Raw genomic sequence first — 13,475 nt, forward strand, 5'->3', positions numbered from 1 at the left:
GCTGAATGTACGTCTATAGATATTGTGCTGTCTGTGTATGTGCCGCTTGTATATAAATCTGTATATATCTTATGTTGGTCACCTCTGTGGCCCTTCCATGCCTTGGATCCTGCCACTGCTATCTCTGTGTGCCAAGGCTTGTCCCTCAGGGGGTTCCCATTGTCGAGGGCTCCCAGCCACATGATGTCCATCCACAATTACTCATCTTCGTGTACGACTTTGCTGATTTAGTGGGGTTTGTCCTTCTTCACAAATCCCCCAGATTCCTTTCTGCCTTTCTGGATTCTCTCATTCATCCTTCATTTGGATGGCAGCTGGTCCCTTAGGGCATCCCCATCTCTCTTCTCCAGAACTAAATGTAACTGTTCATGATAATCAGACCTTGAAACAAAATAGTCTCCAGGGGGAGGAAGTGGGGATGGGTCTAGGGAGCACCCCTTTGGGGACGAGGATCCTGAAGGACAGTAGCCTCTCTCTGAGGAGCATGGCCATCTCCTTTTGCTTCTGGGCATGATTGGCCCCTCCAGTCTTTCTGGGACTTCTCCCTTTCCTAGACTCTGGACTTGGAATTCAGCTCTGTTTTGTCTTCATTTGGAATATTCAGCCTGTTTGATCTCATTGGTTTTTCACCTGTGCCCTCATTTCTAGCCATGTCGGGGTGCTCCTAGAGTCAGTGCCAATCATAGATTTATTAGCTTTCTGCTTGCAACCCATGAAATTTTTTTCTAGTCTCTCTACCCACACACACACATACATTCACACACACACACACACACAGTAGAGAATACTGCATATTCTATATGATTGTTTCAACTCCTAAGCTTCGGCTGCTGACTGTTCCTTGCCGTGTGGAGGCGTGCGGCTGTGTGTTACCCAACATAAAATAAAATAAACTCGAATCATTTCCCTGCCCCCACCAATCCTTAAGAAAGCCTTCCCTGCCCTAGAGATGTCGGCACCAAAGGCCCCCTTTGTCCAGGCTTTCAGCTCATTTTTTTTTTGCACATAAGACAGGGTTAGTATCTAAGCCTGCTGGAGTTCATTTGAGGAAAGAAAATTCAATGGACCCCCCTGTAAAAATGGCTTTATTAAAGTGCAAAAATATTCCACCAACTATATTCCCACCATCTGCTTTATTTCTAGTTCTTCTGAAAAGAGCAATCCTGTTTGTCTCAATTGCCTTTGTCCTTTGTAACTGCCTGAGACTGCTCAGAGCTGCTCCTGATCTCCCCTGTCCCCTCTGCTTAATATCAAGGTGAGCTGTCTTCACAGGCAGCCAGGCAGCAGAAGAGGCACGCCCTGAACCCTCCAGATTCAGGGGAATCTGAGCAACAGAACCCCCAGAGACCCTTCCTTACTCTGGTGTCAGAACACAGCTTCATCCAATGCCAGGAGCATGGGGATTTAGCACTAGAAAAGAACTTAGGGACCATATAATCCAATTACAGTGTCACCCTCTCCCAACTTTGGCAAAATTGGTTTCCTTTTTGTTTTTGTTTTTGTTTTTATTTGTATCTCATGCCTACTTATCTTAGTAGAATGGAAGCTTCTTGAAGGCAGGGACTCCCTTTTTTTGGTGTATGCCTACTAGTGACTAACACAGAACTTGGCACTTCTTTGTTATCCTTCAGTCTTTTCAGTCCCTTCCTGAACCATATTTGGGGTTTTCTTGGCAAAGAAAAGGGAATGATTTGCCATTTCTTTCTCCAACCCATTTTATAGATGAGGAAACTGAGGCAAACAGGGTTAAGTAACTTGCTTAGAGTCACCCAGCTAGAAAGTGTCTGAGGCCAGATTTGAACTTCTGAAGTTTTCCTGACTCCAAGCCCTAGCTCTTTATCCTCTACACCATTTAGCTGTTCTCTGGCACATATTAAGTGATTAATAAATGCTCATTGAACTGAATATAAAGGAGGAAACCAAGGCCCAAAGAGATAAAGGGACCCTATGGACTAAAGTCACCAGGCAGCAAGGGACTGATCCAGGACGGATCCAAACCCAGGTATCACCCCTGCTCCAATCTGGTCATCTCCAGTGACTTCCTATTAACTCCAGGAGCAAACATAAAGCCCAATAGAACGAGGCCCCTTCCTCCATTTCCAGGCTTTTGCTGCTTTACTCCTTCACAGATTCCATGATCCAGTAACCTTGGTTTCCTTAGCTGTTCTCACACATGGCCCTCCATCTCCTGACCCCATGTATTTGCACAGCCTGTCTCCCACACAGGGAAGATCCTCCCACCTCACCTACATCTCCTAGCTCCCTTCCAGAAGGACCCTCTTCTTCGGGAGACCTTTCCTTATCTTCTCTCACCCTCTACCCCATTGCTACTGTCTTCCATCCACATTACTTTCCATTAACATTGTGTGTGTAGTTTATCCTTTGGGGGTCACCAACTAGCAAGTATCTGAGGTGGCAGCATCCCAGGACTCCCCCGAACATAATTCTCTCCTCCTTTCAAGTCCAAAGCTCCTTCCAATAAAGTCTAAGGTCACACAGCGAGGACGTGTCCCAGCCAAGATTCAAACTGAGATCTCCTGAATCAAAGCCCAACTCCCCTCCACACTCTGGATGTGGCTTCTCAGAAAGCAAAGGCTTCCCCTCCAGTTACAGGGGAAAGTTGCTGAATGTGAGTGACCCTCTGCAGATGGATGAGTGAGTTCATGATACAACACAGGCAAGAGAATACATCCTTTCCAATGACCTTTCACCAGACGCCTCCTTGGTCCAACTTGTGGTGTCTTTGGCTTCTTCACTAACGAAGATGCTTCTAGTAGGAGGGAAGAGTTGTCCACAGCTCGTTTGGGTTCCCTAAGCAGGGGACAAAATATCCCAGGCTTCTTAGGGGACCAGCTGACCTGGAAGTTACTACCTAGCAGTGGCCAACCTCCCAATCAGTTCATATTGACTGTAGAGTATCCCCAGGCTTCACCCTTAGCCCAGTCTACTCCCAAGGTACACAAGGCTGCCCTAGGAGGATACACCAATTATGACCCCATTCCTTCAGCCCCAGGGATTCTCAAGAGTGATCCTGTGGCTGGGTGCAGGGGTGGACTTCAAACCCAAAAGATTTGAACCTACAATGCACCAGGTAATATGAGGCTAACTAAGCAAGGCATAAAGTTCTGTAGATAAAATGATACAAGTTCTAGACTACTGAGTCAAGAAGATTTAATTCTGAACCCTGCCTCAGAAAATTACTAGCTATGTGATCCTAAGAAATCTCAGCCTATTTCCTCCTCTGTAAAGTGGGTATGATAACAGGACCTATCTCCCAGGGTTGCAGTAAGGATAAAAGAAGATGATACATAAAAAGAGCTTTGCAGACCTTGAAGCATTAGATAAATGCTAGCTATTGTCATTCCATCTTCCCTTCACAATCTGGCACTCAAAAATCTGCCTGGGAACACAGTCCAGGATCCTAATGATTCCCATTTCTTTTTTTTAAATTAATCTATTTAGTCAATTTAGAACATTAATAATCACATTATTTCCCTCCCTCCCCTCCACCCACCCCTCCTGCAATGATTCCCATTTCTTTAGCACTTTAGGTGTTCCAATGCCTTTCTCCAGGAGAAAAGCTTTGCAAGGATTATCATCCCCATTTTATAGCTGAAGCAAGTGAGTCTTAGAGTAGCTTGCCCATGTTCATCTGGTTGTGGTCATTCAGTTGTTCTTAGCTCTTTCTGACTCTTTGTGACCCTACTTGGAGATTCATTGGCAAAGTTATTGAAGTGGTTGGCCATTTCCTTCTCTAGCTCATTTTACAGAGGAGGAAACTGAGGCAAACAGACTTTAGTGACTTGCCCAGGAACACTCAGCTAGTAAATGTTGGAGGTCAAATTTGAACTTGGGAAAAATGAGTCTTCCTGACTCCAGGCTGGCATTCTATCCACTATGCCACTTAGCTGCCCTATGGCTTCATATGGCTAAGCTCCATTCAAACCCAGGTCCAGTACTTTGATCAGGATGTCCTGCTAAATGGATTCATTGTGCCTACTGACCGCAGGGGTGAATGCTCTGCCCCAAAACACTGTGTGATCTACTTCTCTCACCCTCCCACCCCAGTGAAATGTAAGCTCCAGGAGGGCAGGGGCAGTTTCACCTTTGAACTGATCTTCGGCACCTATCCCAGTGCCTAGGACAGAATCATTGCCTCCTGCTTGACTAAGTCTCCTAGAAGCAAGGTGCCAATTGCATACTAGCTTCTACAGTACAAGCAACAATGGAATTCCTTAATGAGTCTAAGCCTCAGAGAGGCAACATGGTCCTGGTAAACAGCCTTGGCTCTGCCACTTACTCCCCAGGTGACTAGGGGGCAGGTCCTCCTTTCTCTGGACCTCAGCTTCTTCCTCTAAAAAAAGATGATTGGACTAGCTGGTCTCTGAGGTCCTTTACAGTTCTAAATCTCTAAACCCAAGATCCTGGGTAGAATAGAAACTCCTCGAGGGCAGGGACTCTCATTTTTGTCTTCGTATTCTCAGGACCTGCACATAATAGGTTCTTTTTTAAAAATCCTTACCTACCTGTATATTGGTTCCAAGACAGAATAATGGTAAGAGCTAGGCAATACTGGGTTAAGTGACTTGAAAATAAAACTCTTACCTTCTGTTTTGAATCAATATTATGCATTGGTTCCAAGAAAGAAGAGTGGTAAGGGCTAGGCAATGGGGGTTAAGTGACTTGTCCAGGGTCACACAGCTAGGAAGTGTCTGAGACCAGATTTGAACCCAAGACCTCCTGTCCCTAGTCTGGCTCTCAATCCACTGAGCCATCTAGGTGACCCCCCCCCATAATAGGTTCATAATAAATGTTTATAAGTAATTGATTTCTCTTTCTGTGTTCTTAAAAAAAATTTTTAATGGGGCCTCGTTGCTTCTCCTTTAAGATCTTCCCCAAAACAATTGGACAGTTGAATGATTTGGGGCAGGATGTGAACCTTCTGCTTCTTCTCTCTTCTGCCATGTCTGTTCTTTCTCACTCTCCAGGACAGGATGAGGCCAGCAGCGTGGAGGTGACATGGCCAGATGGTAGGGTTGTGAGCCGAGGGGTGGCCAGCAACGAGACTAATTCCGTGCTGGAGATCCCTTATCCCAGAGAAGAAGATGGATGGCTCAAACCAGCAACCCTGGAGGTGGGCAGAGGCTCTAGGTCCTACTATGGTCCCAACTTCCCTAGAGGAAAATACTGCTCACAGTCCCATAGAAGGGAATCCCGAGAAGGTGGGCCTCCTCCCAGGCCCGTAGGTAAAGTAGATGCTCAGTTCTTGTCTCCAAGTCATCTCCTCCCCTGAATGAGCAAGCTTTCCTAGCAGGGCCCTCTGAGGACCTCGGAAATGAGATGAGGCAGGGCTCCGGGCAGCTCTCCCTTGCCTGTGAGGGCCTCACCTCTGGCCATCGTGGCCTCTGAGCTGTAGCTATGAGGAGGTAGCCTTGGTTGTCCCTCCTTCGGCTCTCCCACAGCCTGAGACCCCCAGGCTGGGGGAGGTGGCCAAAGGAGGAAGAGGAGACCCTAAAAGCTGGGTTTCCCAATTCTGGCTCATAGATTCCACTATGGAGGAGGGAAAAGAGCAGGTGCTTGAGGGATCAACAGTTGGACTCCTGTATCCCTATTGGTCTAAGTGCAAGGGAGCAAAAGACCTGGGAAGGAGGGAAGAGGCTGCCTTCAGGCACTGGACCTGAGCTCAGCTTCTACTTGATCTGGGGTCTGGATGGCAGCTGCCTTGGTGCTGGGACCAGAGGAGGGCCTGGGACAGGGACATCGAGGCTCACTGGTGTCTCCACTTCCTCCCACCATGTAGTGCGGCCAAGGATTCTCCCAGCAAGACAATGGACGGTGCATGGGTAAGTTGCTAAAAGGGTCCAGGATTGGGGGAAGGGAGTGGCCATGGAGCAGGGAAAGAAAACACAAAGTCCGGAAAGAGTTCAAGGTATATGTCAAAGGGTAAAAAGGATCTTAAGGAGGAAATAGGGTGTTAGAGGAAGAGAAAAAAGCCATGATAGAAAGAATGAATCAAGGCAGCTAGGTGGTACAGGGGATTGAGAGCTAGACCTAGAGACAGGAGGTCCTGGGTTCAAATTTGGATTCAGATACTTCCTAGCTGTGTGACCTTGGGCAAGTCACTTAACTCCCATTGCCTAGCCCTTACCACTCTTCTACCTTGGAACCAGTACTCAGTATTGGTAATAACAAAAGGTTACAAACAAAAAAGAATGAATCAATGCCCAGAACTGGGGAACATCTAAGTATTCACATTCAAACCAAGCAAATGTTTATAAGTACATACTATGGGGTTACAAAAAAGACTATGACACAGATCTTTTTCTCAATGAGTTTACAATTTAATGGGGGGGACGGAAGAACAGCATATACATTTTATTCAGATTCTTCCTAGCTGTGTGACTTTGGGCAACTCTGTTTGCCTCAGTTTCCTCATGAGCTAGAAAAGGAAATGGCAAAACCATTCCAGAATCCTTGTCAAGAAAACCCCAAGTGGGGTCACAAAGGATTGAGCACAACTGAAAACAACTGAACAATAACAAAAGTCAAATGCAAAGGAGGAGCCCAAGCAAAGAGCTTCAGAAAACTTTCAGGAATGAGGGAGAAGAGGCAATGTCAAGAAGAAGTAGCAAGAGAGTGTTGGTAATCTATTAGTTTGATAAGAGTCTTAACTACTCTTGGGTGGGTGTCATCACCGTCATGCACTTGAGGATGACAGGTCTTAGCCCAGCTAGTCATAAGGATTCTCATAGACTCAGAATTGGAAGGACCCTTAGAGGTCATCTGGCCTAGCCCCCTCGTTTTATAATTGAAGAAATGCCCCCCGTTACACAAGTAGCAACAATCTGACACCATGTCTTCTGCTTCTAACCAAGAGCAGCCTGACTATGGTGAGCACAATTCAGGGCATGCAATGCAGCAAACATTGATCACATTAGGCACTGTTCTAGGTGCCAGAAGTTGAGGCTAGACATTATAAGGAAGCATTAGGCATATGCCCAATGGTACACCTTGCAAGAAAACCCATAGGATGGTTGGGTGATGGGATGGGTAAGCATGGCCACTTTGAGATGGGATTCCAGTATTGGGTGGTGGGCATGCCATGGCTGTAGATCCTGGCTGGGTGACAGTTGTAGAAATGAAGAAGGCATCAGTAACATTCAGCCTCCTCGTGGTTGCCAATGGCTTACAATAGAAACTTGGCAGCTAGGATGCCTTGTAGAGTTCTTTGCATGCAGTCAACACTCCACAATTGTTTTTCCATTAGGATGATTGGCAAGAAGAAGGCACCCAGCCTCGGAAGAATTCTTATTCACTGGTTCCTCCCATTTGCATCCATCTGAACTGCTTAGTGAGTGGCACCTCTCTTACTTTACAGACACTGATGAGTGTATCCAGTTCCCATTTGTGTGTCCCCGGGACAAGCCAGTCTGTGTCAATACCTATGGAAGCTATCGATGTCGAACAAACAAAAGATGCAGCCGAGGCTATGAGCCCAACGAAGATGGCACCGCTTGTGTGGGTAAGTAGGGGATATTAGAGGTCCTGAATGTAGCCCAAGAACAATGAAAGAGTGAGATGAGCCAAATAGGGTCTTACAATCCCCTTGGGTTTAGAGATTTCATAGGAATCCCCCATATCCAAGATGTTCTCTCTCACTTTTTCAATGAAAGGGTAAATTGAGGGTTCCCTAGATAATATTCCCATACAGAGTAAGCAAGGCATCCATCTCCTGGAGAAGTCCTTGCCCCGTTGGCCTCGGCTTAGAAGCCTACTTCTCATACACATACACACTTTTTTGTTCTCGTGGGAGACTCCTGTCCACACACCATACACCAGGCCAAGCCAAGAAGAAATCCTCTCACAGTTGTATCTTCCTCAGAGTAACACTCCTGTCAGGGAGTTAAGTCAGGGATTCTCCTCCTACCTGGGAAATAAATTACCTCTTGTTAACCTCGTCTAAATTGACATTTCTCTTCTTCTTCCTCTCCTCCTCTTCCATCCCTCCCTTTCTCTCTCTTGTTTGTTTATTTTCCCCTCTCCCATCCCCTCTGCAGCTCAAGTGGCTTTTCTAGGTGGATACCCCTCTGCTGCCATCAGAATCTCTGAGTCTCTCTCTCAGGCCTCATATCTTTTTCTAGGCCTTGGACTTTGCCTTCAGTTATATGCACTTTAATTCCCATCAATAAAGAAAGACTAACAGCCTTTGTGGAACTGAATCTCTCTCCCTCTGCCTGTTTCTCTCTCCATCCCCAGTAGATACCACAGTGTTCCCTCCGAGTCACTGAATGGACAGCAGGGTAGCCATCTTTGAAAAGGGAAAGGGAAGTTACTGATATTTTTGTAAACAGAGTTGTTTGTGAATCCTTTCTTTGCATGTTTTCTGAGAAAACAGAAAGGGAAATTTCTCCCTCCCTTCCACCCCAAAAAAGCCAAGACAGTCCTTGTTTATCTGTATCAGTCCGTGTTGTAACCTTTCTCTTGTTTGTTATGATTTTGCCCTTCACAAAGATGGCTCCCAGGCAGTTGCTTGCTTCTTTGATTTGATGATGTACCATGTGCCTGCTGGTTTGGCCTGTGCTGTTTCTTCTTTGCCCACCTTGACTCCCTGGAATGGAGAACACCTTCTTGAGGGGATGGTGCTGGTGGAGGTGGCAATAGCGGCAATGACAGTGGGAGGGAAAGGGTAGTTCGGTTTCTTGATGAAAATGTTAAAATTTTAATCTGCTAAGTCTTCCAGCCCCTCCCTCAGAGAATTATGCCAATAAACTGTATGCTGGATATTAGCGCTGAGCTGGTGATGTCTGAAATATTGTCACCCGCTTGTGTTTACACCACACCTTTCACCTGAAATCCCATCCTCTGGATGGTCTATAGTGCTGTTCTCTCGATGATATTTTACAGTGAAACCAAGGAAAGGGGGAGAGAAAATGATGGTGGAGCTACAAATGACTGGCACCCAAGTAGCAGACCCGCCATGCAGGTCATTCACCAGCCTGAAGTCAACTGGGCCCCAACTCATGGAGAGAATGTGGGAAATCTCACCTACCTCCTCTGGGCCTCAATTTCCCTCTCTGTGAAATGGTAGGGTTGTACTAGGTAATCCTCAAGGTCATTTCCGGCTCCAATAGCCCATAATTTTTTGGCCAAGTAGGCCAACACGCCAACTGGGCCACATGGAACACAAACAACAATAGTGGCAAACTGGGTAGAGGCTCGCTCCTTCCGGAAGGCTGGGGTTCGGTCCAAGGAGAAGGACTAGGGAATGAGGAGATAGTGAGCTTGCAATTCAATTCATTATTTACTAAGCAACTCCTATGAGCAAGGCATTATTCTGAGCAGTGATTTTTTTATAGGCATTTTCCTCAGAGGAGGTAGGCAAACAGAAATACAACTCTGGCTACTCCCGATTTTAGAGAGAGCCTCAGAGCCGATTTTTCTTCCCAGCACTCAGGGATGCTCAGGACCAGGTTGCCTTTTGGGACTGGACCTAACACCTAGAATACTTTAATAATAAGTTTTCCTAGTGAAATCTGCCATTACCTTTCATTATTAAATTGCAGATATCTTCTGGGAGGAAGAAGGAGGGGGAGAATACAGTGCCTCGAGATATAATAAAGTCACACTTAGAAATGCAGTAAACCTTTTAAAATCACCTATTTAAGGGAGAGCTGCAATTTTCTGATATTATAATAATGATACTCAAGATAAATAATAAAATGTGAATCCCTAATAGGTATAGCTATTTTTATATTTGTAACAGTTGTTTGAATTACAAGTCTAAAACAACAACAACAACAAAAAAATAACCAAAGCTCAACTGAATAGCATATAATGACTTTCGGAAAGGCTTCCTCCATTAAGGTGCTTCTGCCTAGATATAGTATCAGAAAGCTGGAGGGAAACTTAGACCTTAGTGCCATACCCTGATTTTACATGTGAGGAAACTGAGGCCCAGAAATGACTTGCTCAAGGTCACACACCTGGAAGGACCAGGATGAAAACCCATGTCTTCTGTCTTCCAAGCCAATGCACGAGAAACAGCCTCCCTCCCATATTGCCCTCCATCTCCTAATGCTTTGGGATGCTGTTGCCTCTTTAGGAAGGAGTGTGCTCATTGGAGGTGAGGGGACTGGAAAATACATAAATGCAAAAGCAACGGCAATTCCAAATGTGGCCATGCCCAGAGATTCAAGAACACGTTAGCTAGACCACATGAAGCACTAAAAGACAATGCCATCTGACACTTCTTGGACACTGGCTCTAGTACCAAAGCCCCAAAGTAAACAACCAGTTCATTTATTGAAATCCACTGCCAAGAAGACCAGGAATCTCAGTAAAGTCAGTCTTTAGGCAGCCTGGGTAGTCACATCAGGTTTCTGATTTATAGAAGGAACGAATAGAACAGGTGCAGGTAACACAGTGGATTAAGAGCCACCCCTAGAGATGAAAAGTCTTGGGTTCAAATGTGACCTCAGATACTTCCTAGCTGTATGACCCTGAGCAAGTCACTTATTGCCTAGCCCTTACAGCTCTTCTGCCTTGGAACCAATACTTAGTATTGATGAATAATAATTGATTAATAATTAAGGACTTTTAAAAAAGGAATGAATGTAGCAGGAAGTGTTTGAACATCAATTTTCTTTATAATGAGGTCTTCCAGTAGCTATTTGTGGGTGGGACCAGCTGACTCCCATAGAATTATTCCTGGCCCACCACAGTCCACAAGTAGAGGCAGGTGTGGGTGCCAGGGGTCTGGGTTCACACTGTCTTTTCACAGACTGGATGATTTGACAAAAAAAAAATATACGAGGTTGGCCAGTGCCTGCCACTCAGTCAGAGGAAGGGGTGAGGTTCAGCATTCTTGTCACTACTATTGAAAGGGCCTATTTAGCACCTGTCAGCAGGAGCACGGTAGGATGGGGGGAAGGGGGGTCAGCTCCCTCAAAGACATTCCACATGCCTCCTCCCCTTGGATGTTTACCTTCTAAGCCAGACGACATGGGCAGAAATGGATAAGCAGACAGCTATACAAACACTACACTGCTGCAATAAATATATAAGCCATCCTATGCAAGTTTTGTGTTTATAGCTGCCAAGGAGAACTGCCATTTCTCATTCTAGGGGCCTCCCCCCCTGGTAGAGCTTGGCCATGCTTAGGTTCTGCCAGATCCTGGAGGAGAATGAATGGAGGGCTCCTATGTACAACCTTCCTGTGCCCCCTACTGCATCAGCAACCCCGCTCTGGGAATGTGCCACGCTCCTGGGTCCGGGAACTGGGGTGAGCTTCACGTGGTCTGCCAGGGGCCCCCTCCAAGGTCTAGCACAATACATAGACCCACACGGCTATGATGCAGCCAAGCAGAAAATCCAGTTCCCCGCTCCAAACAAGGGCTTTGTTCATCTTTCCAGAACCACGCTGAAGCAGCGGACAGAACATTTAATCTTCTCAGGAAACAGGCAAAGTCTTTCCAAGCAGATTCCACACTCACACAAGCCCAGCCCCAACCCAGACACTTGGCTGGGATGACAAGCAGAATCCTACCCTCCCTAGGGTCACCTTCTATCTCTTACCACCATAGTGTGGACTCAGGCCCCAGCCTGGTCCTGTCAGGAGGATGAAGCAGCGTCTCCTTGGTAACTAGCTCATCCTGCAAATAGTCAGAGAGAGGGAGGGAAGGTGGGAGGGAGAGAGCGAATGAGGGTCAGTGAACTCCACAGAGAATCCAAAACTTCACCTCAATCTTCTTCCATGAAACCTTTATAAGGTGACCAAGTTGTTCTAAGTCCTTGCCCTCTGGAGGAAATGCTGTGGGACTGGGAAATGATCAAAAGGTCAACAAAAGAGGAGAGGACACCTTGCAACAGGCACATCTTCTAGGATCATAGCATCCTAGAGGGCGTCTAGCTTACCACCTACCTAACTGAATACCAGGAGGATCAATAAGGCCTTGCTTCTGAAATGCTGTGATTTCAATGGAGAAAGGCACTAGAGAATTAGCCAGCCCTTACTTATGCAGCACACATTTATATGTACCCATTGTGAACTTGTTATTCACTCATGCCCAACCCGTTTGGGGGGTTTCTTGGCAAAGATACTGGAGTGCTTTGCCATTTCTTTCTCCAGCTCATTGTACAGATGAGGAAACTGAGGCAAATGGGGAAGTGACTTGTCTAGGATCGTACACCTAGGAAGTGTCTGAGACCCAACTCAAACTCAGGTCTTCCTGATTCCAGGCCCAGCACTCTACACTGAGCCACCCAGCTGCCTATTTTACTAAACGATCCGCAGAAAGATTTAAACTCATAACCCTTGGTTTGCAAGACCAGTGCTCTAACCTCTGAGATAGATTGGGCATGGTCCCTTCCCCCAAGGAACTTCAAATCTAATTCAGCTTTTGCCTCACTGAGTACAGAGGCAATTGTAGGAAGAAGTGGTTAGAGAAATGGCCTCTGAGTTGGACATCTGGCCTTTTGTCCTTCCTCCAACACATCCCAGCTGTGGAACTCAACCTGAGCAGGTCATGTTTTAGTTCTAGGTAACTCTAAGGTTTTGAAGTTGCAGAAAAGGTATTGACCTGTCATGGGAGAAGCCATTCCCTTCTCCAAGAATCTCCAAGAATCACTTTTTTATCAGTGTAATCCAAAGTCCATTCTTTCTTTCTCTAAACCTACTTGATTGGAGTGTTTGGAGAATCTGGCAGAAGAGAGGAGAGAGGCAAGAAAATTCTTTAAATTGATAGACTATAGATGAGGTCATGTTATGTGTACCAGAGAAGACTGGAGGGCCATGAAATCATCAGGAATCCGAGGACACGGCATTTGAGCTACACCTCAAAGACCTTATATGATCCCAATGGCTCAAGGAGGCAAGGAACCAGAATCTTGTTTAGGAGCAGAGGAGGCAGTTGGGTGGCTCAGTGGATAGGGCCTAGACTTCGAATCTGGATTCAGACACTATGTGACCCTGGGCAGGTCACTTCACCCTGTTTGCCTCAGTTTCCTCATCTGTAAAATGAACTGGAGAAGGAAATGACAAACCACTCCAGGAACTTTGCCAAGAAAACCCCAAATGGAGTCATGTAGAGTTGGACGTGACTGAAAAAAACTGAACAGCAAAAAAAGAGAATAGATATTTCCAACAGACTGATATCCTCAATCCAGGGAACTCCCTGCTCTTACCCAGGTTTCTGTGGCAGGGGGAGTAAGATTCTGAGTTCTGGCTCTTCTTGGACACAGGACAGAGTATGGACCATGAGCAGTAAGTCAGTCATTTCTTCCTCCCCCTTTACTCTTATGCCCCTCCAACTAATGGAATGGACAGCCTGGGATCCAGATTTAGCCTCAGCTTTGTTCTGATTCCTCAGGCGCTTGGTGATGGACTTAACGTCCCATGCCTGAACCTGGCTGACTTGAAGCTTGGTGCACCATCCCTGGGGGATGAGGTGAGCTGGCAGTGCATAGATTAGTTCTCA

General features: G+C 46.2%; 1 protein-coding gene across 2 annotated transcripts in view; it reads left to right on the plus strand.

Annotated features, from left to right (window-relative positions):
* The window catches only part of CRTAC1 (cartilage acidic protein 1), a 202,456-nt gene extending 193,670 nt beyond the window's left edge, over window positions 1-8,786 (plus strand). Inside the window, exons 12-15 of one of the 2 annotated variants that reach the window (XM_007478677.2) lie at window positions 4,989-5,134; window positions 5,801-5,843; window positions 7,379-7,522; window positions 8,058-8,786. In XM_007478677.2, coding sequence (XP_007478739.2) covers window positions 4,989-5,134; window positions 5,801-5,843; window positions 7,379-7,522; window positions 8,058-8,176 — 452 coding nt within the window. In that variant the 3' untranslated portion in view covers window positions 8,177-8,786. The remainder of the gene's footprint in view (window positions 1-4,988; window positions 5,135-5,800; window positions 5,844-7,378; window positions 7,523-8,057) is intronic. The other variant, XM_007478676.2, reaches the window with a different exon arrangement.
* Window positions 8,787-13,475: the final 4,689 nt, after the last annotated feature.

This window comes from Monodelphis domestica, chromosome 1, assembly GCF_027887165.1.
Source record: "Monodelphis domestica isolate mMonDom1 chromosome 1, mMonDom1.pri, whole genome shotgun sequence".
Lineage (NCBI taxonomy): Eukaryota > Metazoa > Chordata > Mammalia > Didelphimorphia > Didelphidae > Monodelphis > Monodelphis domestica.